At 39.2% G+C, this 27,390-nt stretch overlaps 2 protein-coding genes across 6 annotated transcripts; one reads left to right on the top strand and one right to left on the bottom strand.

Moving 5' to 3' along the window:
* Positions 1–1,476: 1,476 nt before the first annotated feature.
* On the bottom strand, positions 1,477–16,364 carry IFT57 (intraflagellar transport 57). 2 transcript variants are annotated; one of them, XM_059837334.1, is made up of 11 exons: positions 15,893–16,364; positions 13,053–13,215; positions 11,885–12,003; positions 10,891–10,981; positions 8,901–8,969; positions 8,235–8,357; positions 5,974–6,045; positions 5,248–5,379; positions 4,281–4,343; positions 2,457–2,523; positions 1,477–1,918 (listed from the first exon to the last, which is right to left on the bottom strand). In XM_059837334.1, the coding sequence occupies exons 2-11, from the start codon at positions 13,170–13,172 to the stop codon at positions 1,740–1,742; spliced, it is 1,035 nt and encodes a 344-aa protein (XP_059693317.1). In that variant the 5' UTR covers positions 13,173–13,215; positions 15,893–16,364; the 3' UTR covers positions 1,477–1,739. The 2 variants fall into 2 exon arrangements, with proteins under 2 accessions (XP_059693317.1, XP_059693316.1); XM_059837333.1 differs by lacking the exon at positions 15,893–16,364 and adding an exon at positions 14,557–14,741.
* Positions 14,860–26,899, top strand: HHLA2 (HHLA2 member of B7 family). Of its 4 annotated transcripts, none has more exons than XM_059837365.1 (7): positions 14,869–15,009; positions 18,892–18,985; positions 20,091–20,411; positions 20,860–21,120; positions 22,928–23,218; positions 25,239–25,330; positions 26,225–26,899. In XM_059837365.1, exons 2-7 carry the CDS (start codon positions 18,922–18,924, stop codon positions 26,249–26,251), a joined length of 1,056 nt encoding a protein of 351 aa, XP_059693348.1. In that variant the 5' UTR covers positions 14,869–15,009; positions 18,892–18,921; the 3' UTR covers positions 26,252–26,899. The 4 variants fall into 4 exon arrangements, with proteins under 4 accessions (XP_059693332.1, XP_059693348.1, XP_059693339.1 ...); XM_059837356.1 differs by lacking the exon at positions 26,225–26,899 and adding an exon at positions 25,854–26,141; XM_059837349.1 differs by lacking the exon at positions 25,239–25,330 and having other exon boundaries at positions 14,860–14,999.
* Positions 26,900–27,390: the final 491 nt, after the last annotated feature.

A 27,390-nucleotide genomic window follows, 5' to 3' on the forward strand; every position in this document is an offset into this window, starting at 1 on the left:
TCCAGATAATTAGCATGCTATTTTAGAATTACTTTGGCACAAAGGAGACTTTTCCTCCAGAGATTTTTATCACATTAAAGGGTTTTTTGCTATGCTCGTCTTAACAGATTCATTTCTAATAGAATAAGAGGCTCAGTTCATAAGGAAAGGTTTTTGATTAATCATGTTTGTTGTATTAGCATGAAGGAGTTTTTTTGAGGAAAACGTTTACATATACAACACAACATTGCAATCCAAAAGCATCAGTGAGCTGCTTTGCAGGCAATGCAAAAGGGTGTTGCTTAATCTTAAGTTGAAGTAAAGCCACTGTTAAAGTAAATATGCAGTAGCAACAGCACCTAACAAAGGGAACATGAATAATAACTTTTCTAATTTCAGATGAATGTGGGAGGATATAGGTAGGCAGCAAAAGGAGCTGAAAACCAATTTCCAGTGTGATTCATAGAGATTTTCAGCAGTGGTTTGCACAGGTAAATTGAAATAGTCGACATTTACACATATCTTTTCACTTATTAAAATCCAATAGGTTTAGGGCTTTTTCTTTTTTGGCAAATGAAATACTGAAGTACAACAAACTTATACTGGCTCATAGTACTGACTGTATCAAGTATCTTGACTTTCAGACACAGAACTGGTCTGCTGATTCTGCAAAATACTGCTCACATTTAAGTGAGAGAAATTATTTGTCAGATAAATGGAATAGCCTGCAGAAGTTCAGCGAGGATTTCAATGCCACTGGAATTGTACTAATAGTGTTCATGGCTCACAAACAACCAGAACCAAAAGGATGTACTAGTACATTAATAAGGTTATTTCTTTGCTCCATACTCCTTCATTACCATTAACATCTAGAATCACTCTCTACCTACACATTTACTAAGACAAAGCAAGCACCCTGTTGCCATTACATTCCCAACCCTGTCCTCCTACATTTTTCTTCTTGTTCTGTATTACTCAACTAGATTTGGCAACATTTTTCCGTCACAGAAATCAAAAGTGAGTGTTCTAACACAAGAACTGAAAATAAGAATAATCCAAATCTGATCCACAGAGCTCTTCTAAATACTATAAATAAAGCAACATTTGACCCAATGCTAATATAAAGTGATTCTGAAAAAGTGATGGCACATGGAAAAAAATTAGAAAGCCAAGAGCAATTTCCAAACAATACTTTTCACCTTCTTTGGTCTTATATAGATTTTGATGTTGATGCTGAGATTAGAGGAGTCTTGCAGCTGATATCAGTTTTGACCTAGCCTGTTAGAAAGGGTAATGCTGTATTATTTCAGTATCACTGAAATAATTAAATACTTACATACATTTAGAGAAAGTGGTAATGACAGACATTTTACCTTCCTTTCAAGTCCTTTGCAAGCAATTTCCCTTCAGCACTGCAGAGTATCAAGATTACAGGCTGTCAGCATCATTCTACAGACTTTCACACTACATAACATTCTCCAAAGAAATAGACACATCTTCACTAACAAGAATTTATTAGTATATTTGGAAGAGATATGCAGTAAATCTTTACAGCACAAAACTAAACATGGCTCCCTCTTGAGTCTAAAGTGTGCACAGTTACTTCATTAAAAAGTGCATCTTTTAACAAGCATCTTGTTCAAAAGGAACAGGAAAAAAGAACATCCTCCTACCACAACATAAACAAAAGCTCTGAACTCACAAAAAAACAAATGGTAGAAAACTGCATTTTGGGCAAACCAAGTCAGGTCCAACCTATTTTAATAGGTGCCTACTGCAGCTTCTGGAGTCACTGTTGCATGCATATCTCTAGTCATATTGGATTTCTCTTTCAGCTTTGACTGCAGCAATGTGTGTTCCATCACACCAATCTGTATGTCCATCTGAATGGTTTCTTGCCTCAATTTTGTTAAGGCCTGTTTAATCTTCACTAGAGGAGCTGTCCAAAAAAAAGATAAACAGTACAACTGTCAGCCACATAACACAAAAGCATAGTTTGCAGTAATTTACTCCTTAAAATGGAAGAGTTGAATGAACAAAAGGGTGTTCTACTCTAAAGACATGATTGTACTGATACATCATTTTTAATATGCAAAACACTTTAAAGACAGAAATAGGCAATGACAATTTTGCTGTCTTTTTGACATCTAAGAGCTTCATAAAAATGTGCATCAACATTAAGACAGGTTTTTCAATGATGTGTTTTGCTCAGCTGAAAGCCTTATCCCCATAGCTGACTTGAGGTTTGGTAGAGAACTGAACACACCTTCAGCAGGGTGTGAAAATCTTACCTGTGAAAAGCTATTAAAATGTTTTGTGCCATACATTTTGTTTCTAACCCCTCCCTTTGCAATAATATGATGCTGCTGCATCATCTTGCTCCTTGCAATTGCTCTTATTCTTGTTTTAATTAAGTACATATCATGAAACTGTCACCAAGAAAAAGGATGTGTTGTCTGAAGCAAAAATGTACTTACCACCATCAGTCATACTGCTTCCTTTTTCTTCTGTTTCCTGCTTTACTTTGTCTAGTGCTTCTGTAATCTTAAGAGATTTTTTTTCTTAATTAAACCAGATGAATATTGAATTTAAAAAAGTCTCTGCTGAATAACTGCTTTTTTTTAAAAAAATTAACTGATCCATCTTACTTGTTACATAAAGAGGAACAATTTTTCAAACATTCAGAAATTTTTAATTTAACTAAATTAATGTTGTAGAAAATTAAAGAAAAAGGGTAACAATTTGACCGAACACCATGGTGTTACTGAAAATCTGTGCATCCCCAATAAAAAACAACAATATTAAGTGTTTCAGTGTGACGCTGGATGGATGAACAAAGGAACCAATATCCCTACAGATCAAGATTCATCAAATAACCATGCCCACTGCCCTTCTGGAAGCACCAGGACTTTGGCATGTTACACTGGAAACGTAAGAAACAGCACTGCAGCATAAGAAGGTGCAGCAGTCCAGCCTGCTGGCACTGGCACAGGTACAGGTCCACATTTGAAGAACAAAAGTGCATTTCAGCACTATCTAGCAACTAGTTTGCCTTTGTAGACAATGAAAAAAAGCAAATATATGATTCTAAAGTACAGCCAGGGAAATAATTCAGTATTCTTGTCAATAATGTGAAAATAGCCTTTCATAAAGGCTTCAATAAGCCTTTTCAGCAATGAAAAGGAATCATCACTGCATTGCTACTGCATGCATGCAGTGGCAATGGTATTGCTAGATGGGCTGAGGTCTTGATTGCAAGCCTGAAAACAGATCAGTACTAACATCCAATGTGTCTGGTTTACCTCAGACATGTGCCACTGCACCTATATAGTTTGAAGGATGCCAGCTAGTTACATATTCACCATTACTTATCAGTCAATCAGGTCCCAAAGTATACACTGTAAAGCTGAAGTCATCTCAAAATACTTTTTCAAACTTACCTCCTTGAGAGTGAAATAGAAAGCAGATCTAATTCTGCAGAATTCATACACTCAGAAATCTTTCCTAGAAAACTCACATTAAACTGCTGCATTACCTACTGCAGCTGCACTTGGTATCACTGTAGGTCCCTTCCAACTCAACTGTTCTATCTGTTCTAAAACATCTCAAACTTGTACTATTTCAAACACATTCTTATTGTTTGACCTATTTTATGCAACTGTTCCAGAGGCTTTATTGTCTAATAAGTAAAGCTGGTTTCTAAAACCCTAACAGAGCCATTTAAAAAATTTGTGAATTGGATAAAGAGTTGAAGTATTTGGAAACTGGGCTGTAATTCTAAATTAAATGCCATGAAACACTCAACAAGGTATGGCAGTTAGGAGACAGATGTTTATTTAAATTTGTCAGAGCACCAATATAAAGGATAAAAGAAAATCCACAACAGAAAACCAGATTTAGGTAATAAGATAATTTGATGTATGGAAGAAATTACTATTTAGTCAAATATTGCTTTTAAGTGCCTGGAAGATAAAATTTCAAACTGTTAATTTTAACTAAAAATACGAGTTAAGCTTTTCTTCTTCCAAAGAATTTAGGGCATGATTTTTTAATCCCCCATAATTCTAGGACAGGTTATAAAATACAAAACATAAACCTTCATTTACAAACTGAGCTCACATTTCATGAGTTAAAAGTCAATGGCAGCCTGGATTTAAAATTTAGAGACTGGACTAGATCACCTCCCCCAAACAATGAATAATGTTTAACATGAGAACAAATCAGTGAGAACTGGTTTCATTAAACTGCAACCACTAAATGCTAACTCTTTGAAGACTGTTTTAAAGTAAGATTTGTTTTACCTCAGAAAGCACTTTAATCCTTTCAGTTACTCCTCCACTTCCCTCCTGGTACTTCTCTTTAGCCTGGAAAAAAACATGTCTTGGCTGTAATGACAGAGTTGGAGAGATGTATGCAGATAGTTCAGAGAAAACTTCAATACATGCTCTCATATGTTTAAATTCCAGAAACTCTCCCACAAAGCCCCAGTGAGGTTTACAAATGAGGACAGGCTTGAAACATCAGCCCCTGCAATGACTATCATTCAAAAATGTAAAGCAGTAAATAGTCCAAATACACACTTGATAAGAACTATACTTTCTAATCATTTACATGAGGAAACATGAAGAATATCTGCCATAATGCAGAAAGGATTGAATACTGAAATCCAGAGTAATACTTCATCAACAGTAAATTACTGTCTCAAAGATACCTAAACAACAAGGCAAACAGAAGGTGCAGAAGTCAAATTCTGTTAGCATTACGGTCAGCATGGCCACAACCACGAGGGCTTGCCAAAAGGCAGACTATAACACCTCCTAAATAAGGGATAAAAAGCTTCTCAGACAGCAATCTATTGGCATAAAAACTAAATAAAGCAAAGAAGTAATCAGAGTGCTTTGTGCACGTTAGCACCAGTAGTACCCAATCTAAGGGATGAATGTTGGACTGAGACTGTAGTTATTCCACTCCTGACAGATGTGTGAACTTCACAGGGAAAGCAGAACTAGCAATTCACTAGCTGCTCAAGACTGGCAACAGCTATACATAATACTGAGGCAAAACCATCTATTTTCCCCTGCAGAACAGTTGAATAAAAATTGCTAGTTTATCTTAGGAAGAATATAATTTGACAGCCAATCAACATTTCCCCTGCTTTATATCCAACAGCAGAATTCATAGATAGCTCACTCCATGCTGTCTTTGCCTCTACCCTCACTTAACAGCAAGTTAATACAGGACAAGGCAACAACAAAAGATCAGCAATACCTCACTCAGCAAGGCTTGTGCTGAACGGTATTCTTGAACCAAGTGCTCCAACTGATTGTTGATGTACTTTTCCCTGCTATTGATCTTTTCCAGTGTTCTGCTGATTTCATTATGCAGTTTGTCAAGGTAACCCTAGAAAATCACATTCTGTGGGTTGACAGTATACAGACAGTGTGCAAAGAGTATCAAAATGATGCTGTACTCAAGAAAGGCTATGGAAGCCTACAGACAGAGAAAAAAATAGTACAGAAATACTGTGTTTAGACAACAAAAAATTATTCCCAATGTGTTCTGGTTTGCCCACCTCCAAAACACATACTTCAGTCTTTACTGCTTCATCGCTCTCCCCTCAATTAATTACAAGTGTCAATGTCAGTAAGGTACTCTAGCAACAGTACTTGAGAGTATTTGGGGGGTTTTAGCAGCACCTTCAGATTGTATTATTCTATTTTGTCCTCTGTAGTCAGAATGCACTTGCGGTAATGCATTTATTACTGGACCCTGATAGCCCTGTTAATCCTCACACATACAACTCTTTCCCAGAAGGTATTTTGCCACCAGCACTGTCCTTAATGATCATTGTCATATCTTTCCCTTTTAAATTTTACAGCAATAGCACAAACAAAATGAAGAAAAAAAATATATCAATTTAGTCTTTAATGCATATCAAACAGAAAATACAAATGCTGACAGGTTAGTAAAATATTCTGTACATACAAGACATACCCTAGTTTCTTTCAAAGAAGAATCAATTCCCTCCTTATGCTGATGCATTTGATCTACATGAATCCTCCAATCCTAAAAAAGGCATCACAAATTAAAACACAGGTAAGTACAATTTTTATCCTTCTCTGGTTACTGAACAACAGCATGTATGCAAAGCAGGGTCAGTTCTCTTTTATACTATTGCCATGTATCATCCTGCCAGTGCCATGTTCATAGCCAGGGACACTGGCTCAATGTGACACAATTTATCAATCTCCTAAATGTCACACGTGACATTTAGATCCATAAACAAACACTGACATCCTCAGTGACATCATAGTAGCTATGCTTTTTAGAGTATGATCTTCATGGAACTATTTCTGCTAGAAACCACTCTGGGCACAAATACTAAAAATATTGATTGTAGCTGCACTAGTTCAGCTTATTCTTAGACAAAATGACTGCTTTTGATGCCCAACACTTACCAGTTCTGGACTATCTGTTCTTTCCTTTCTATTTCAGTCATTACTGTTACCAGGAGAAGAATGGAAAGAAAAAGAGGCAGAAATACCAAAACTCGGTTTTGGTAACAGGATACTATTAGAAAGGGGAAAATGATTTCCAGCTTCAAGATCATAGGACACATACATGGACTCTGGTGGGGGGGTGGGGGGGGGACTGAGAAAAGGTGCTGTGAATTGGCCCTGCATACCAGGTAATGAGACACTAGAGAAAATGTGCTTACGTTGTGTTTCATGATCTCTTGTTGGTCTGGTGACAGTTGCTCACAATTTGCCAAACTTTGGAGTTTAAGTAAAAACAACAGGCACACAACCGACCCCACCTCTGTCCAGGACTTGACAGTAAGTTGTAGTTTCTAGTGCCATTGAGTCATTAATACTCTGCTGGTACTATGTTAACATGCACAGCTTAGGAAATAGAATATGTTTTCTGACACAACAGAAAAAGGCCAAACACTTCTCTCCAGTTATTTCTGAAAGAAGCTAGAAAAAGATGAATCCTCTTTCTATGTTCATTTTGACATATTCCTTAAGGCAAAGAGATGGTGCTTTAAGCGGGAAGCTAGTAAACCTCAGATCCTACAGTGGCTTTAATTTTTCATCTATGTCTTCATTAAGTTTTAATTCCTCACTGTGAGACTCAAGCATCATGTTCTCTGCAACAGATGGGCTTGCTGAGGATCACAGCAGAGTGGTTCAAGCCAGGCAATTCTTCACACAGAAAAATGCAGTATGGTGTAAGACAGGCAAGCAGCTCACCAGACAGTTGAAGATTTCCCCTATTTTTGGCAAGATAATTATCTTTCATTGTATTCAGGTATATGTATAGTATTGCTGTATCAGTGCTCCAACACTCCAACTACCTGGGTCACTGCAAATGAACAATTTCAATACTGCACTGATCTCTGTGTGCTACACAAGCTCCTGGAAAGAATGCTTATTGCAATGCCAGGAGCAGGCCCTAGGTTTGGACCTGCCAAAGATGGATTGGATACCTACTTCTAAGCTGCTCATTCTAGACTCCTTGAAATAGACTATGGACTACACAAGCTCCTGGAAAGAATGCTTATTGCAATGCCAGGAGCAGGCCCTAGGTTTGGACCTGACAAAGATGGATTGGATACCTACTTCTAAGCTGCTCATTCTAGACTCCTTGAAATAGACTATGGAGAGAAATACACAGTTCTAAAACATGATGAATTTCACCCTGAGACAGTTATCAGGATATGGTGAGCAAAAGCAGTTGAAAAAGTGATCACTTATTTTCACTAAACATTAGGATAGTTCAGGATGACTAGACCAGGGTACAGACCTACTTGATTGTCATGTAAAGTTCACCAAAAGGAATTCCATACAATCAGCCTTTCATGTGGTTAAAAAATAGAAGAGTTGAAAGGTAAGATCATCAGCTGTCCTCCAAGAAAATGTTTTAATAGTTAACAGGATATAATTTTTTAGAACAGTGAATACATTGGAAGTGTCAGAGGACTGAAAAAAATCCTCACTGAATAATTATATAGAAATATGGTGCCTTGTAAGCAGCAGAAAAAAAATTACAAATTGAAAAAACACCTTACTGAAAATCATTGCTTCTAGGGTCAAAGCAAGTGACAAAGATTCAGACAAGGTAGCACTGGGGAGCCCATTATACGCAGGTCTTTGCATGACAGAGGACAACAACTGCAAACTGAAAGTAAACAGCATCGACTGAAATCACATTTTAATCACGACATGTACACAGGCAAATCCATTCTTCCATACCTTATTGTCAGTCCTGACTGTGACTTTCAGCTGTGGAAGCACACGTTCCACCTCCAGGTTCCATTCTGCTGCATCTGTTGTGGACTGTAAAATCTCTTCTTGCTTTGCAGTGTCATTCATGTTCTGTGTAAAAATCCCAAAGTTTATACACAAAATATCACTGCTATGCAATGAAATCACTATAATGGCTTGCAGTGTTAATATCAGAAAAATACCTATATCCAGAATGATCTAGACTACAGATGAAACAGATTTCTTTAATGGCTTTGAGTTCGTAAAGATTTGGAATTAAAGTATATCTTCTTATCATACTTAAAACTGAAGACAATTAAATGTATAAATTAAGAAATTATAATACATATCAGAAATGGCGTATGTATGTGGGATTAAATATATTCATGAAACTAATACCACGTTTCTCTAGAAGTCTCTGCAAAAACTTTCTTGTAAATGTTCCCAGCAGCCCTTCAGTGATATCAGTTTAGAAACTGGCTGCACATTGTTTGTTCAAAATAATATTAATATATAATATCTGATTCATTTCAGATGGGGTTTTTTTTTCAAGTAAAGACTATACAAGGATTTTTAGATTTAAATCCAACAGACACAAATTGCTGCTACAGATGTAAAAATCTCTCATGAGAGGACTAATGGGTAACAACTTACTGAGCTGTACGTTTGTGCCTTTAAAACATTCAGGTCAATATAATTTTCTTCATTGTCTGACTCTTCTTCCTTAAGAGAAGTTTCAAAGCAAGACTTCAGTAACTATCGCAGAATTTTTCTCCATAATTTTTTTTTTTTTTTTTTGCAGGAGAACAAACCAAGGAGTATTAAGTTCCATATTTCTGAACAAAACAAGACATGGAGAATTTATGATATGGAGCTTATGAAGAGGCATAATACATGGGACAAGCTGGAATATCAAAGCTACCCCACATATTCTTCAGAGCACCACAGTATTACAAAAATAAACCAACTAACCAACAAAACCCAAACCCTAAAGCCTCTGACATCAAATGGCCCATTGTCAATAGTTGTATGGTAATTGTATTTTTTTATGTATTTCTTAAAGCTCTACCTTAAAAATAAAGCCCCATCAAAACAAAAGCCAAACCACAACCAGACCTCAACACAGTTTTCAAGATGTTGTTTGCACTATGTGTTTGAAGTTACAGAATGATGCCACATCTTAAGTGTACAGAATAACACAACTGAAATTGAGGCAATTGCTTTTTTTCTTGCCCATGAGACCACATGTTCTGTTCACATACTCTATAAATCTGTTATAGTCTCAAAAATCCCCTTCTTTTGTGACTATGATCAGCTGTGAGCCCATCACCCGAAAGCAACGATGCTTTTTCTGTACATTAACCTTCATTTATCTTTACTGTATTTCATCTGCCATTTTATCACCCAGACACTTCACTCCCTAAACACCTTGTCCTCCTCTTGACTGTCTTTTCCACCAAAGTGAAATTTCATCATCCACCTCCTTTCTACACAAATCACAAAACCTGCAATAACACGTCTTAGGGTAAAATCTTTCAAGACTCACTGAAAACCTTGGAGCTTATTTCTCTTTCCTCTATTTTACCCAGTTTTTAACTAACAGGGACAACTATTTTCTTCTGGCATGTCTGACCCCGAGTCCCCTGAATACCTGCAAGAAATTAAGACTATATTTTGCTAAATGGACAATACATATTTGTGCAGCATTTAGAAGAACACACCACCAGAACAAGAAGACTAGTTATCAGAACTGAGAAACCAAACTGTGCAAATTTTCTTGCACACCCAGCCTCACTGCCTTCTGCTGGCCACCTAACACAGGCTATCCCTGATTTACAGAACTAGGTTTGTCTCTGTCAGCCTCATAATTTTTATTCAGAAGAATCAAAACCAAAGAACAATCAGTGAACCTCATCATTAACATTTAATTGCTGGAAATACTGCTAATTCAATTATGGATATAGCTAATATCAATATACTGGCAGCAACAATGGACCAGGGAAAAAAATTACATTGGCATGTAATTAATCCCTGTAGAACTACTATGGGCTCTAAAAAGTGAGTATCCTTTTGGTATAAACTGCCTGGTAATGTAATACCTAGTAAAGGAATAACACCTCAGTGGTTTTATTAACACACATACATTCCAAAGAGCTAAAAGAACATATTAGTTATGAAAATCATGGCCTAGGACAATACCTGAGAAAAAACCCAGAGGTTCTTTGAAGGATTTAAACTGTGGTTTAGTTAACTGTTTCATCCCCACTTCCCAATTTAAGCAGCTTAGACCTCAACAAGATATAGAAAACCGCTGACTATTTTCCTATTTTAATCCTTTAGTTTAACATCAAAAGTAGAGTTATTAGTAGAAAAGAAACAATTCTGAATCTCTGTGTTTTTAATGCATAGCTAGATTCCACTGCACATAAGAAAATACACTCTGTCTTGAAGAGTTAATCTTATCTGAAAAGTAACAAAAAGCCCTACAGAGAATCTGACAATACAGGAATAGAGCTGCAAGAAAAAAACCTGAATGGCTAATTGAAAAGACTTCTTAAACAAAGCCAAACAAAATGAACAGTGAAAAAAATTTCCTCATAGAGGACCAATACTAATATAATTAAAACCAACCAAATAAACCTACTGCAACATCCTCTTCCAATTTACTAAGTGTTAATTCTGCATCATCTTCTGTTATTTCTTCTTCTTCTGGCTCTTCTGTTGGGTATGCTGGCCTGAAATGAATTCAAAGAACAGCAGAGCTTTTAAACACAATAAATTGTAAATACCTCTGCAAAGAAAAACATTTCATGAGAAAAATGGATGATATGGAACATACCTAGACAGTGATTAGTGTTTCATAACTTAAATAAAGATATACTCTGCCTTGAAAGTCTTGTTCATCTTGGACTGTCTTAAAAGTAAAGGCAGTACAGTAGATCCACACTACAAAGTCATCTAGGAAGTAAATTTGGGGGTTTTTCTCTATTGGTCTAAGCTGTTAAAATTCAAGTGCAAATCACCACAGGCTTATTTGCAGCCTACAGTGGAATTTGTGTACTAAAAAGAAGTAACAGTAAAATATTTCCGAGGTAAAAATTACTTTGCTATATCCATTTCAAAACCAATTAGAGGAAAAAACTAAAATAAAGAACACTTTTAAAGACATTTTCATACATTTGAGATTATCTGTCATCTAATTTGTCCTAAAATTTCCTTCAGATTAAATAAAATTACTCTCGTCTACTTGTAACATGATCATACTGTGCATAACTCCAGGAATTTACTACTGATTGATAGAATCTAAAAGGACATTACATGTTTCAACTCAAGTATCAGATTAACAAGGAGTTACATGAAGGGAAATAACAACAACAAAAAAAAAAAAGTCATCAGTTAAACCTTAATTAGCTAAGTTATAATGGTCCAAACTCAGCCTTGCTGGCAACGGGCCAGTTGTGTGAAATTGCATTAGGAATTAATTGGTCACCCTGCTTCAAGCCTAGTTGAATCTTCCATTTCATTAAACGTCAAGTAAAATGGTTTTAGTCATTCCTATGTTTTATCTTACCACTGCAACTTACACCTGTTTGCTGGAAAACAATGCATAAAGGAGGGTGCATAGAATTGTACTGTACCTTTTCCAGCTAAACCCAGTGTGTTTCAAGGCTTCTTCAGCTAAACAATCAAGAACATAGCACACTTGCTCTCCACAGCCTGTCTTTAATTTTGAGGGAGGAAAATCCACAGGCCTTCCCTAAAATAAAGAGACAGGCTGTTTACTAATGGCCTAACAACCCAAATTTCCTCAAAGAGAGATAAGTTTTGTACCGTAAAACCAAAGTGTCCCTTGTGTATGAGATTTTATTAATGACAATTAACATTCTTCTCCTATGCAGCTCCAGTGAGGCAACAGAAGGAAAACCAGATGAAACCAAGGAACAGATCCAGTGTAGAAATCTTTAAGCATATGGTAAGAGCATACTCCCAGGTAGCAGAAGACGCAGAAGCCACAAGGGATCTGGACGGTCAAGCACACAAGTGACATAGCAACGTAAGAACAGGTACCAAGAAAATCAAGTATTGTGACTTAACTACGAACTTTTCAACAATGTCCAGATTTGCCTTATAAAATATTTTAATTTATTGCTGTCATGCAGAATAAACATAGTAGTTTGATATAGTTTAATTTCTTTAGAGAACAGTGTCCTTAACATCATTCACAGCTGCACCAGAGTATAATCTTCCATAAGATCATACTTCTTGACCTTTGGAGTTTGGCTTTTTTCCTTTTTTTAATTAAAAAAAAAAAAAATCTCAGTAGTTCCTGGCAGTTTGTAAAACCTTTTACTCCTTAACAAGAAAAAAAAAAAAACCCAAAAGAAGAAGAAAACACAAACACTATTCTAAACCACTTCCAACACTAGAAATTATGTCATTGACTTTGGCCGGAGCAGGATCACAAACCTTCCAGATGAAATCTCTGAAAATTATGCTACTATAAATGAGCAACATATGCGGCACTACAAAATATAAGCCTGGTTTAATCCATTTTACAGACTGCAGAACAAAACTAACTGGAATCATCTGTAAGACCATTTCTGTAGTGCTAAAAAAATAGCAAGTAGGTACAGCCTATGTAAACTTCCAATTAACTAAGTAACACAGTACAAACTTACAGCCGGAAAAGTCTGTCCAGTCCTTGGGACCAGACCCAGCAGGAGAACAGTGTGTGACTGCTGTTTTTTCTGAAGGGAATGCAGGCGTTTGCAACACACTTGAGAAGAGAGCCTGTGTGACACTCACAAAGGACCGCAGCTCTGAGAGCACATTTGAAATCACTGCATTCGGGTCATCGTACTCCTGCGGCTGCTCGAAGGGATGTCCCGCTTTGCTGATCAGCCAAGCGGCAAGCGTGCAGAACATGAAGAACTGCTCTCCGGGATTGGTGGGCAGCGCAAAGTAGTGCCTGTTTAAAAAGGAGGCAAACAGCACGTACTGTGAATTTCTGGAGCTCTTACAACATTATAGGTAATCACAGGCTACAGAGCTGTTTCTTTACTCAATTTTCTCAATGAGCAACCCTCCTGACCAAAAATCAGGATGTCTAGTTTCACACATAACCACAGCAGACCAAGTTTTCTACACCCAGCTTGTTTATTTCCAGCTTTGAGTAAGTTATTAGTCAACACCAGACTTGGCTGCCAAGTTCCCCAAATCACCTCCCCTTCAAGCTTTCCTCAAGAAATGCAGGATGATGGTATTCCTACATCTGCAAATTCAGATCAGGAGCATGTTTTGAAGTGATCCTTCCCCGTGTCCTTACCTACTGTGCTTTGGGCTGCTTTGGAGAGCAATGAAAACGATCTGACTTTGACCACACCAAATTCAAATATGTGGTCCTAACAAGAATTCTGTCCATAAAACCAGACTACCCCCCCAAGTAATAAATAACATGCACACTGGATACTGGGAACTTCTGGAAATGCTTCCCTTTACCAACACAGCTACTTACTGAAGTACACAAAGGTCTGCTGTCCTGCTCCAAACATTCCAGTGATTCAACAACAGGCTAGAACTAATTTACAGCTACTGTGCTCATACTTGAGCCTCCTTCCCAAAAAGGGGGTAACTTGGACTCCCTTACCAAACTTTTGCTTTTAAGAAGCTTAATTCTGTGACACCCTGCAGTGGAATCTGGCTGAAAGTGATGGATGGGTTTAAAAGTTATTTGGACAGCACACCGGCCCTGTGTCCCAGACTTCCTGTCTCCACCATAATTTAAAAGAAAGACATAAAAAACCATTACATATGAAACAAGTATGTACTGGATACAAAACCCCAGCCTTACCAAAAACAGGTCCAAGATCCTGTTTGTAAAGGGTTATAGGGTAAAAAATATACACACACCATTAACAGCTATCCTGAATTCAAGATATTTAGAGTTATTTTGAACAACTTGGAATTTAGGCAACTTGGAATTTATTTTCTGCGGAAGAGGTAGAATTTAGGTAGAATTACTTTTTGCACGGGCACTCTGGCATGTAGATACCCACTACTTGCCGGGGGCAGGAAAGGTCAAGGGACTATTTACTCATCGCATCTCAGTCTTTTGCGGTGCCTCGCGTTCTGAAAGCTTCCAGCTCTCAGGGGAAGCTTTGCTACTGGCTGGTTTTCCCAGGCATCCTGTCATGCAGGCCCTTCGCTAGGCTCTGACGGCCCGGAGGGATTCCTTCCCACCGCCCACCGCCCCCCGCCCACAGCCACGCCAGCGCCCTCAGGCCGAGGAGGAGGCGCGGGTCAGAAGCACCTGGATAGAGGCCGCATGTTGTGGCGCCGGAGCGCCTCCTCCTCGTAGCTCAGCAGTTTCAGCTTGTCCAGCAGGTCCTCCATGAGGACGAACATGTGAAAAGCCGCGCCGGGGCCGCGCTCCGCCAGCGCCTCCTCGTTCCGCTCCCGCTCCCCGCGCCGGCCCGAAGCGCCCTCTTCCGCCATCTTGACTCGTAACCACAGCGACAGGGGCGGGCCCGCACCGCCACGGAGGGCTCAGGGCGGTGCCGGCGAAGCCCCGCAGCCAACCCGCCCTGACTGGAGTTTTCGCCTTTCAGCTGTTGAGGCACTTGACGGAGCTGGTTAACTTTTAAACTTTTCTCCCTTCCCGAAGACAAACTTTGAAACGCCTCGCTCCGGGCAGGTGCCGAGCGGGCAGCGGCGGTGGCTCACGGGCTGAGGTGCGGTGCTCTGCAGCCGGAGGTGCGGAAAAGTGAGTCCGGGCAGCCAAGAGCTGTAGTGTTAGCCGCGGGTGCCGGCTGAGCGTGCTCTGGGGCGGGGGCGGGGTGGGATGAAGGCAGCGGGTGGGAAAGCTCCGTCTCCTGGGAATGTGCTTGGCACTGGTGAAGTACCTCAAGTGCTGTGTCCAGCTCTATACACCTCACTACCGACAGACTTTGAGGCGCTGCAGCGTGTCCAGAGAAGGGAAACGGAGCTGGTGAAGGGTGTGAAGTGCAGCTCCCATGAGGAGCCGCTCAGGAAAGACTTTACAATTTTCTGAAAGGAAGCTGTAGCCAGGTAGGGATCGGTTTATTGTCCCAATTAACTAGTAACAGGACCAGAGGACACACCCTCAAGCTGTGCCAGCGGTACGTTTAGATTGGATATTGGGAAGAATTTGCCCACTGAAGGGGTTTTCAAGCATTGCAATGAGCTGCCCTGGTACCTCACCATCTCTGAAAGTGTTCGAGAAACGACTGGACGTGTCATTTAATGCCATGATCTAGTTGAGAAGTTAATCAGTCAAAGGTTGGACTCGATGATCTCAGAGGTCTTTTCCAACTGAAATGACTCTGTGAATGCAAGACACACCACACCTGTCAACTCCTAGCACCACCAAAGTCTTCTTGCTATTTATCCCTTCATTTTGTTTGGGGTTTTTTATAAGCTGTCTTCCCGAAAATACTTGAGTCGTTTTGTTGTGCTGGAAACTAGACGGCACAGACAAGTCTTGAATTGTCCAGAGAGAATAAGTCACTGTTAAAAAATTACTGTTAGAAAATAATTGCCTAACCCTGCAGGCAGCCCTAGGCACCTACCTGTTGTTTCAGATGACCAGCTTTTTGAGAAGAGTGTCATGATTAGTTTTACCTTACCTTTCTTTTTCTCCTGGGCCCGCAGGGCTCTGACGTCGCTCCCGGTGCCAGGTTCCTGGGCTCTGCCCCTAGGAGAATTGGCGCTGTCGCTGCCTCCCCTAGCTCGTTAGGAGCGGCATCGTGACTGCTGTAAGCCTCACCTCATACTGCTCGCTCATTTCCTCCGTTACAGCTTGCAGGAGCTTTGGGTTTGCCAGGCAAAAGAAATGGTTAAGAGAAAAAGTTTCTTAGGCCCGAAAAAAGGAACATAAAAGGTGTGAAATCTTAGCGTGTGTCGAATCGTAGATCTCACTGTAAAAACAGCAGCTTCCCTTAAAGGTAATGCACGAACATCTGTGTTAGTTACTTGAGCCCTGCGCCATGCGGGTGGGTCAGCGTGCAGCTGGAGAGAGGCAGAGATCAACCGGGAGAGAGATTGTGAAAATTTTCTTCCATTCGGAGTATTTCTCAACAACTGAAGTATGGAGTTAGCATTTAAGTTGTAAGGGTTTCATTGTGGGGAGGCAGAGAATGACTTCTCTGTTTTACTGTGGGAAATCCCCTGAAGATTCAATGAGGAAATTCTAGAAAGCTGGTATCATTGTGGTAGGAGATTTTAGCAGTATGTGATAAACATGTTTTCTTGAGAATTTTGCATGTTTGTTTTTTCTTGTTTGCTTGTTGGTAAAAATTAGAATCTTCTGGTATTTCCCAGTCCTTGTAAGTGTTGGTATGCTTGAAATGTGTTGTTAAGTTGCATTGAAAAGGAATAAATCAGAATCCTTTGTACTAAGAAAGAAATAAATTTTATTTGAAAGGAGGATATTTCAATATGCATACCTGCTCTCAAAGAGGTCACAAAGTACACTGAGCAGCAACCAATCCCAATGGCTGTTTGCTGCAGGAGTGCTTTGGTCAGGTTTTGGCTTGACTGCAGAGTTCAAAAATGGGGAAATACTTGGATACAGTTTGGTCACTGATTAACAGAAGAGAGAAAGCATGTGTTCTTTTCCTGTAGTGGCCAAAGCAAATGCAGCCTTCCCCCTATCATTATTTGAGCTGTTCAGTATGTCTTTGGAGATGCATTTTAGCACCTTGACTTGCTCTCAGGAACCCTGGCTGAGCTGCTTTCCAGTTGAGCCTGTGGTGATTCTGTATGCAATAATTCTCCTGAAAACTAGAGCATCAGTAAATAACATGACTACAGTGAACTTAATTCTTCTTGTGCACTGTCTGTATACATTATTTCATATTGATATTTCACTACAAAGCCTTAGAGCATGACTTCTTGGTTGTGCCACTTACATTTGTGACAAACAGGCGTTTTTTGTTTATTGCATGTTTGTTCCGTATTTTGCAGTGTGACTCTAATTATCAGCATACACACACTTTATTCCTGTAAGACCCCAGAACTTGCTGAAAAGGCTGGCTAGAACCTACACTCAGATTTTTCTACAGACCGGCATACATTTTTCTCTAATGGGAAGATCCAAAGCTATGGTTTGTGCTGAACATGAAAATTTTCAGCTAAGTAACTGTAGCTGTTGTATTTTGGAGCAGGGTTTTGGGGCACAGCTAGAAGGTGGGAGGCAGTGTGCACTGTCCATGCAACCCCCAAAGTCACCGCAGAGGTATCACTGGAAACATGTTACTCTCAGAGCGTCGCTGCTGGTGAAAGGTGACATGTCAATTAAACATGGCAGATCCCTCACTAAGGGAAATACAGCATTGATTACAGTTTCTGAAATTCAAACATCAAGCATAGTATATTTTATCAATCAAGTTGGAAGTGATAGGTAAATAAGCAAAAATTCCAATAAAACATGATTTGCCCCACTTGCCAGTGCAAGGGGTAAAGAAAGAAGGTACTGGCAGTTGTTGATGCTGACATGGAACAAAATTATATATCAAATGTTTATTTTACCATTGCATCTAGTTCTGCCTCAGATTTAATGTTTTTGGTGCCTCTATTCTTTTTTTTTTTGTTGTTGTTGTTGTTCTGTTTTTTTCTCCTAAAAGAATTGTGAGAATACATAAAACAAGCACACTACCTTTTCAAAAGAAATAATACTCAAAAATCTTTAGGATTTAAGATTCACGTCCACCACAGATATAGTCTCAGACACCAGTCAAAATTATTCATAATACTAAAAGGTCTGGCTAGAAAGCCTGGCTAAGTCAGTTAGAAATGGTACCTATAGCTGCCTTTTGGGGAGAAAAAAAAAAAAAAAGACTAGGGAAAATCCATTAAAGTCTTTTCAGGTTACTTGATTCATGAGGTAATTTCTCCACTGAGGTATGCTGTATTTTAGGATAAGACTACATTCTTCCTCCACTCCGGTAATAGTTACAGTATTCTTTTTTTCTGTTACACATGAGAGGTTCTGGTAAATTGCTGTCTAACAACACAGAAGATATGATGAGAGAGTCTCCTTTTCCTTTGCATTCCTAACCTAAATTTCCATGCACACATTTTTGAAAGTGTAAAAAGTGTGAAAAGTTTTCTTTATCTGTAGTATTTGCAAATGCAATCAAATTTCCCACCCCAGAAAGTCAAATGTTGCAGTAATCAGAAAAATACTTTAAAAAAAGTAAAAAAAAATCAGGCTTGACAAGGGACCTCTTACATACTTTTACAAATTTGACTTGACCAGTTTTCCTTGATGTCCTGTTCAGGAATGAAGAAGATTAATATTCCCTAGCCCTGCAACCACACTGATAGTAAATACTTTCTATTTATTAAAAATAAAGCATCAATCTGCAAGGGGCCACAAGGTAATGAGTGTGACTCAACCCACTGAGTTGAGTAATGTGTAGGATTACGCATTACTCAACTATGTAATGTGTAGCATCACATAATGAATGACTTTAATGTCAAAAATCTGGACCAAGTCTGTTGCAAACAAAAAACATGATACAAAGGCCTATAGTCCTTAGCAAGCTGTAGAAAGGAAATTATATATGGACATGTCTTTTATCTGCATTTAAACAGGTTTTATCCCCTACTTTTATTTTGCCAGTTTGACCTGAATCTCTGAACCAATGAAGAAATGAAAGGACGGAACATACCAGCTGTCGTGATCTGTTTATTTCACATCAGTGCTACACTTTGGGGTAGGTTGTAGCTGAAAAATAAAAAAGAAGACCACTATTTTTAATTTTTATTAAGGAGAGTTAGTTGAATTCAAACACTATTTATTAATGGTAAAGAATCATTTTTGGGTAATGTAAAACACTTCTGAAGCCAAAGACTGCTTGTCAGGTGGCTGCATGGATGGCTGTGGCCACTGAACCCCCAGACTGTTACCTGCCAAGGTTTCTGCCCCACTGGCTGAGCAAGCAGTGCTTTTCAGTTCAGACTGAAAATGCTTTGCATCAAATTGGCTGACTTTGCATTGAGAACACTAAGGCAAAGTCATTTGGATTGTTCTGCCAGATGAGCTAGAGAGGGCATTGGAATTTCTGAGAGGGCAGCTGCCCCTGGTCACTCACTACCATCCTAACAGGTTGTCTGACCTTGGCCAAGAAGTCAACGTGATGATGCTAAGTCAATGCAGTCAGTTTTTTGAAAGATTAATTTTAAATTACTCTTGTATACTACCAAGGCCTAACTTAAATGGTGACAGAAATGAGATGCTACCATTTCCGTCAATTTGTGGAATGTACACCTTAATTATCTCAAGGGCTGAGACAGAGCTTCCTCATCCTGTCTGTGATGGCAAAGCTGTCTCAAGAAGTCCTGTCCTTCCCATCAGTTGCACAGCCATGTCTTTTTTTCCCTGTGATGGTACAACTGCTTGGCACTGTGTAAGGGTGGTTGGTAACATGGGGCATTGCAGCATGGCACTGTGAATGTTTGAACACATAGGAAGCTGCAGCTCAAAAGGCTTTTAAAGTCTAAGGTGGAAACGATGTGGTTCAAGGTGTGGAAACACGTTTGAAGCTCAGGTGGTAAGGTGGCAGTGTGCTGATTTGAGTATGTGGGTGCTTACTTTGGATTCCTATGTAAACAGATTAGAAGTTCAAAGAACAGAGCTTTATGTTATAATCCTGATTAAACTGAATGGACACCCTTGCTGTCCTAAGAGACTCGTGACAGAAAAGTCATGAAAGAGACGTTGGCACACCTGCAAGAGCATTTTTTTGTCAGGGATAAATAGGTGTGGAAATATACTTGTAGACTGGATTAAACTTAGTCATTTGTACTTATGGGCTTTAGATTTTACAGAACAGGAAGAAGTAACAGGGCTGTTTTCCAAGGATTGCATCCTCCCTTGTCGTTTCCCACCTGGGCATGATGAAGTAATTCACTGGAGCAAAGAGGACAAAAATGTGCACAGTTACTATCAGCAGAAGGATCAGCTGGGAGAACAAGATCCACCTTACAGACTCAGAACACACCTTTTCCATGAGAACATCCCTAGTGGAAATGCCTCCTTGAAACTTAGTAACCTGACCATGGCTGATGAGGGCTCTTATACCTGCTATGTGGGAACAGCGCAACATCGAACAGAAGTGGAAGTGCAGCTACACGTTAAAGGTCAGTAAGGCATCAAAAACCCTGGATCACACCACCGCAAATGGAATTTCACCAACAGATTTCCTTGTGTTGTTTCTCCCATGGAATCAAAATCTTCCAACCCAGCAGAGCACCTTTTGGGCCTGATGGGTGTTATGCAGCAGGTTTTTTTCTCTGGTGAAATATTGCAACATGGATTGGAAAATTTTAGTGCAGCACTCGTTTTCATAACCTACTACACCTTGATTTCTAAATGCTAATTATGTGGTACACATAATGTGGCTTCTCAGAACAGGACAAATCTTGGCCTTGTAAGTAGCTGTGCTTTCTTCTGAAATCAAACACAGATGAAGTTTTGTTCTCAGCTATATTCATTCCCTCCAATGGTATTTCAAAAGAGTAATCACTTAAGTTAAAAACCATTTTGTAAGTAGTAAGATTATTTTTTAAATTATTTTTTCATCTACAGCTCCTTCTTCTTATGCACTGGAATACCAAAAGACAAACACAGAAAGGAGACTGAAGTGCTATGCTTTTCTCACTTATCCAGCACCAACTATATCTTGGGTACAGGGCAGAATATCCATCCGAGAGACAGATCGGGAGGAAACTAGTAATGGAGTTCTCTCTTCTCTTAGAAGTGACAAGGACATTATAAATGTGACAGATACTTATTACTGTCACATTCATTTGGATCGTGAAGTGTGGGGTGCTGAATGGAAGATGCAAGGTAGGAATGAAATCTCTTTCAGCATTGTTACTGAATTTCACAGCTGGCTTCAGAGTCAAATTAAAGACAGTCTTTCTGCAGTGGGGCAATATGAATATGGGACAGTGCAAAAGGATTTACCTTTCTCTTTGAAATGCATTTGTTAGGATTACAAGGTACCATTACAAGTTGCTTCCAAGAAGTAGGAATGAGAGGGGCTATCTCACCCTTCTGTAAGTTACCTTTACTCTTAACATCTTTTCTATATCAGTTTCACATTTTAAGAGTTGCCTAATAAACAAACTTTACCCTCTATCAATAAAATAATTCTGCCCATTGGACAAAATACATGGAAACCTTGGAGAATATGTGAGTTCTGCGAGGGAGGTGAAAGTTTGCCTGCTACTCTAGCTGCATATGATCTGTTTGATCCTTTCATTGTACTTCTCTTCACATGTACCCTTAAGTACCAGTCTGAGTGCTGGGGTGCATGGGAATGGCGAGCAGCAAACAGTTTGCCATTTAGTGAACAGCAGCTCATTTTTTTTAGTTAAGGAAAAGCAGGACTATGAAATTTCAACACTGCTTTGTTTTCCTCTTGAATTTCATTGGAAATTCACTTTGAGTAGATAAGTGGAGGTCTTCAACCTTTCCTGTTTCTTAGGAAATATTTTTAATTGAAGGAAGAGCAATGCAAGAGCAGTTCTCTTGTGAGATGTGCGTGGATGCTTCCATCATCCTGAATACCCTCTTAAGTGTATCCAGACACTCTCAGTGCCTAACCCACTGCATAAGCTCCAGAACAAGGGTGCAGTTTTTAATTTACATGGAATAGCTTAAAATATGGAAGGTTTCAAGTATGGCATCATAGTAGTTATCAAGCGCACTGTGTCTCTTTTGTTATCTATGCCTGATCCGCAAGAGAAAAAGGTACATTCCATTAGACACATACTTGCATTTCCCTGCATCCATCTAGCCCCTCAGTAGAATATTTTGAAAACAAACTGTTCTCCTTTTGTTTCTATAATAGCAATGTGGAGTACAATTCTGGTTTTTTGTCTTCATGATTTTTCAGCCCCACACCTTTGTTCATTAAACCCTCCCCCACAGAAACTGAGTGTAGTTACACCACGTCAAAATAATCTATTATCTTCCTCTCCAGCTGACTGCCAGCCACCACTGCTTTCAAATCCTTGCTGTCAAATTCGTAGTTGTTCTATGATGTTAATTTGTCTCATATTAGTATTTTATATACTAGGTGTTAATTCCACATACTTGCCTTCTCCTTCCCTTTCCTGTTTTTTTAAAGCTATTTATTGTTAAACATTCAACATGGACAAGTAAAGAACTCAAGCTCACCATAACTGAAGGTTATTTCTAACTACATGCAATCTTTCTATTCTTTTAGTTAAATTATGCTGTGTTTTATCCTTTTGCTTCAGGTGTGCAGTTATCTGATCAGTTCTATTTTCTCTCTGCTCCCAGCATGTGGAATTTCCTGCTGTTTTTCACAGTAACCTAGACTAGACTGAATCACTTCTATTAATGAGCCCCTCAATTAGAGGAAAAATAGTCAAATTTTTAAAAAAGGATATTCATAAATATTGCCAATACCAATTAGATATTTTAGTGTAAGATATGTATGTTTTCAAAATCTTCAGATACTTCTAGAAACATACTGTGGTATTTGAATGCAATATCAAAGTAGTGAAATCTGTTTTTGTATTTTCATGGTAGTATCAAACCTAAGGAAAAAAATCACAAAATGTCTAAATAACCTTCACAGTATTTTCCAAAAAAAGTGCAGAGAGCTCTTTATCTGTTTCAGACCACCTGTCTAAGGTGGAAGGAGAGAGCACCATAATTCCTTGTGAATACGGCCTTGACACTGAAAGCACTGACGCTTTCAGTGTTGTCTGGACATTACACAGAAACGCAGTGACCTCAGTCCTGGCCTCCTTCAATGGCACATCTCACTCTCACCAGCCTCGAGTCCAGGTTAACGAAAGTGACTTTTCGCTGAGGTTGGATCATCTTACTGCAGGCGACAGTGGAGAATATCTGTGTAATATTTCAACACCTCTCTACACAAAACTTGCTGTGACAACTTTGCACGTCGGTAAGTTGCCACTCCTTCCATTTCAGAGGATGAGGATCAGTTAGGACAATGCACAGCCAAAGAGTCAATCAGAAATCTCAAAAATAGTAATTACATAAAAAGAATCAATACTACAAGAATGAGTTAAAAATTAGTAATGGAAACAGCTCTAGAGTTCAGAATATACCCCTTGCGGGGAGACACTGGCTCCACTGGAAGATGCTTTTCTCTGTGAATGTCTTCAGCCTTCATTACATGAATTGGGTGAGAATGTAGTGGGACAGCAGTGATAGCTGTTTGCCAGCTCACAGTACGCTGATGCAACATGCACTTTTGTGTAATTTGGTGTGATCAGTACAGTTGGGTGGAAGAGAGATGTATTTTATTTGTGTTGGCTCAGGGGAAAAAAAAAGTTACCAAAGATGTATTTATTTAAAGACTAGAAGTTTACTTTTTCAGTCAGCAGCTTATTGTGGCAAAGGTTACAAAATCAGTGTTTGCCTTCAGTTGCCACCAACTGCTCTCATAGCTGAGGACATAGCAGGGCTCTTAGAATTCTGTCCTAAATGCTCTCCTGACAGCAGACATAGCTTTAAATGTAGCAGAGAGACGATGAGAAGCCCAAAGTTTGTGGTATAAGTTTGGCTGCAGAAGAAAGCTTGTTGAGAACACACAGTTGTTATTTTCAAAGCTTTAATTCTACACAGCAGGACTTTTTTAGGCCTGGGGATATAATATGTATGTTTAAATGCTTGCCTGTGTTTTTATGAGCTATAGTAAATTCCCAGCTGTGAAATCTTACTTACAGTTATTTCATTGTCAGTAGCACATACAACAGTAGCACACAGACATTTCACACAATTACATACAATCACCAAAAAGCTTGAGAACTAATAGAGGGCACCTCTTCTAAACAAAGAAGAGAACTTGAAGCAAGCCAGTAAGACATGAAAAACAGAGTCAGCATAATAGAAAAGGGAGTAGAATAAGTGATAATAACCTCAGATGAGCTCCTTTGTGGCTTTCAGTGCAGCCTGAAAGCAAGTAAGTGGCTGGAGACAGTAGGGAATGGGCTATCCACGTTGGATAGCAGCCATAGCACAGCAGCTGCTGAGCCATCAGAATGGTTTCCAAGGGCCACTGGAAAGAAGGCTTTTGAGAGGGAAAAAAGAGATTTACAGTCATCTCTCCTGTGTAAGGAAGGGTTGCAGCTTAAAGCTCCTCTTCTAAAGGAATTTACAAGATGTAAACATAGGTCTGCATCTGGTTACAGAGTCAAGCTAAAGGCAATGACTAGATTAAATGCTCTGTTTTAGCAGGTCTTATTTTTTAGCTGTTTTCTAGACATCCATAGGAGGTTTCCAGAGGAGTGTAAAATTTTTCAAACTCTTTGGACAAGACACAGCAGGGCAAAGACAACCTGAGGTAGAAGAGCCATGCAGTTCTTTTGGCAGTTTGGTGCTGTGCAGAGGTTTCTTCTAGGTGGGATTTGATCCCCTGTGGAATCCACGGTTATCACTCACTTATCTCAGGATTTCTTGTGTCTACCTGGATTGCATGGTAGCACTATGGAACTGGGCAGTGTTTCAGATTAAAGTTGCAGAGATTTTGCAGCAGGAGTCATGAAATTTATGATCCAGGCTGGATAACATTTACAGAGCTGCTCTACTGTAAATCAGTAGTGCTAATGGCACTGAGCACTGTACCTGGAGACAGTGCCCAGCACACTGGGCAGTTGATTTGTTTTAAATGGGACTTGTATTAAAAAGTTGTCAAATCCTATCCCATGAGCACACATGAAATTAGCTATCAGCACAATGAAGTAAAATAATCTGCTTTCAGCTATTCACACTTAAGTCAGTAAAGTATCACTTCAAAGTCTTACAGTATGAGTCAAGTAACTTGAACATTGTTGTCCTTGTCTCATTTCCTTGTAATGTTTCTTTCTCCCTAAATCATACCTTTTACATTATAAATAAGAAAATCATAGCTTTAATACATTTATTGAATAATAAGAACTTCTTTTTTGCACTTTTTAAAGAAAATTCAGGTAACACTGGGAAAGTTGTGCTAGGAGTGCTTGGTGCTGTGGCAATAGCAGTGGCAATAGCAGTGGTACTTTGCTATCTCAAGGTATGTACAATCATTAGAGTACTTATTTTTTAAGATACTGTTGATACCAAGCCCCTCAAGATTTGAATAAAGGTTGAGCCAAACTTAGTAACTTTAAAAAAATTGGTAATCAGTAGCTGTAGCTAGACAGTTGTGATTAAACAACTGCATTGTTAGCATTGTTTGCTAGGCTGATCTTCTGTTTTAAGAAAAAGGGAAGACAATCCCCATGTGAAGGGGCTGTCAGGACAAGGGGCACAAGAAGTAAAGTTCAAAGAACTGAGCAGTAAGTGGGGAAAAGTAATTCTGTTAGTGGGAGGTTGAAACCCATTGACCACCTCCTCAGAATAGACCCCCAACTCATATTGAAGGGAAGTACCTAAATCCAGACCTTGAATACTTGTCTGAAGATTTTGTCACAGTCTGAATTTGGTAAGCTTCAGGAGGCATTTTATGGGTACCATGAGGAACAGCAAAAACATATGAGAAAGAAAACTCTGAAAATATTATGCCTCAGCCTTTTTTCATTTTTCTCTCTACACAGATATTCACTTGCATGCTGCTTATTAAACAGTTGTAACATGCTTTAGAAATGATAATGTACTTTGGGATGCAGTTGTCTAAACAATTTAAGCAAGATTAAGTTATCTTGGGATCTGTTGGGCTGTCAGACATCGTAATCAGAGGAAGTGGAACAGTTGACAGGTTAATTCAGCTCTGGTTACATTGATGGAGGACTTGATGGAAAAACCAGGAATGTTTCTGCACTGTTGTGTGGATGCTTATTTTACTCAGATAAAACTAAAATGGAAAATGCTGACTTATCTTTATGGTGAGTGTGTCTTTTCTTGTTCCCCCACTAGGGGATTAATTTTACACATCAGTAGTTCTTATAAGTATTTTTGTTTTGTCTAGAAAAAAAAGAAAAGAGGAATCATATGAACACGAACACCTTGACATACAGGAAGAAAATAGTTCTCTGCACACAGATACTACTGACTCTGGTGATGAAAAGAACAAAGAGTTCCTCCACCTTCCACTTTGAGTTACAATAAGAGCCACATGGAAATGTGATTTCCTGAGCAACAGTAACGGACAAATGGAGAGGAAAAAAATCAATGGACACTTGTATGTGAAAAGTCATGGAGCAGGGCATCTCACCCCCCCCATGAGCTTATCTGCTGCTTTTTAACTGGTGAGTTAACTCAAACCAGACAGAGCTGTTGTGTAGTGAGTTATTTTGCACCATGGGATTGCCACCTGGAAGGGCAAACTGGAATTCTGACTGACAGGCACCTGCCTTGACAAACTATATAAGCTACATCAAACTTTCACAGAGCAGAAATATTCTGCACATTTTCCTGGAAACGTGGAATTTCTCCTCAGAGCAGGGATGCCTGCTTTGCAGTTATTCCTCCGGAGGCTGACTATTTCTTTTGCTAGTTTTAATATAGGTATCTTAATATCATGCACTGTTTTATGTAATCTGCTGGTAGTTCTTTTGTTTTATACTGTGTCATAGTTAACTCAGGCTAAGCCCTTTCATGTGTTACCTCCTGTCTGTTCAATAAATAACTCATTTTATATAAATAGACCTGATCTGCTATCCTTAGAACTTGCGGGCCAGAGTGATTTCTTAAATTTAAGCTGTTGCTTAAAGTCTGAGGCTAAGGCAGGGCTTGTGTGAAGCTCCCACTTGTCCTGTGACAAGTAAGCATGCAAAATTGGAGTTCCTAAAGGGACAAAGAAGTTTCCAGAGAAGAAGAAATCCCTGAATTTTGAGGTTTGGTTTGGTTTGGTTTTTTTTAGGGTGAAGAAAAGAGAGCTTACTTTCATTTCAGTCTTCATTTCATTTAGTATTTTATTTTAAAGAGCATGTCTGCTGTTGACAGTGGCAAGTCCGAGCCCAGCAGACTTGGGCTGGCAGGGGTGGGGGGAGCAGAGAAGTGTCCGAGTGGGAACAGCTGTGGGGAACAAAACAGTTGGCAGACTGAGGTATGAGAAGCTGAATGCTGCCAAACACAGCCTAGCACAGCAGTCTGGAAAATGGGCCATGTGACATGAACGATCCAGCTTTTGGG

This window comes from Haemorhous mexicanus, chromosome 2 (assembly GCF_027477595.1).
Source record: "Haemorhous mexicanus isolate bHaeMex1 chromosome 2, bHaeMex1.pri, whole genome shotgun sequence".
NCBI lineage: Eukaryota > Metazoa > Chordata > Aves > Passeriformes > Fringillidae > Haemorhous > Haemorhous mexicanus.

Coding starts and splice junctions, on each gene's coding strand:
- IFT57 (XM_059837333.1), bottom strand. CDS start 14,741: ATGGCGGAAGAGGGCGCTTCGGGCCGGCGCGGGGAGCGGGAGCGGAAC. Junction 12,004..13,052: donor TCTCAGAGCTGCGGTCCTTT/GTGAGTGTCACA, acceptor TCTTTATTTTAG/GGAAGGCCTGTGGATTTTCC. Junction 8,970..10,890: donor AATTGGAAGAGGATGTTGCA/GTAGGTTTATTT, acceptor ACTTCTCTTAAG/GAAGAAGAGTCAGACAATGA.
- HHLA2 (XM_059837349.1), top strand. CDS start 18,922: ATGAAAGGACGGAACATACCAGCTGTCGTGATCTGTTTATTTCACATC. Junction 20,412..20,859: donor AGTGCAGCTACACGTTAAAG/GTCAGTAAGGCA, acceptor TTTCATCTACAG/CTCCTTCTTCTTATGCACTG. Junction 23,219..26,224: donor TGTGACAACTTTGCACGTCG/GTAAGTTGCCAC, acceptor TGTTTTGTCTAG/AAAAAAAAGAAAAGAGGAAT.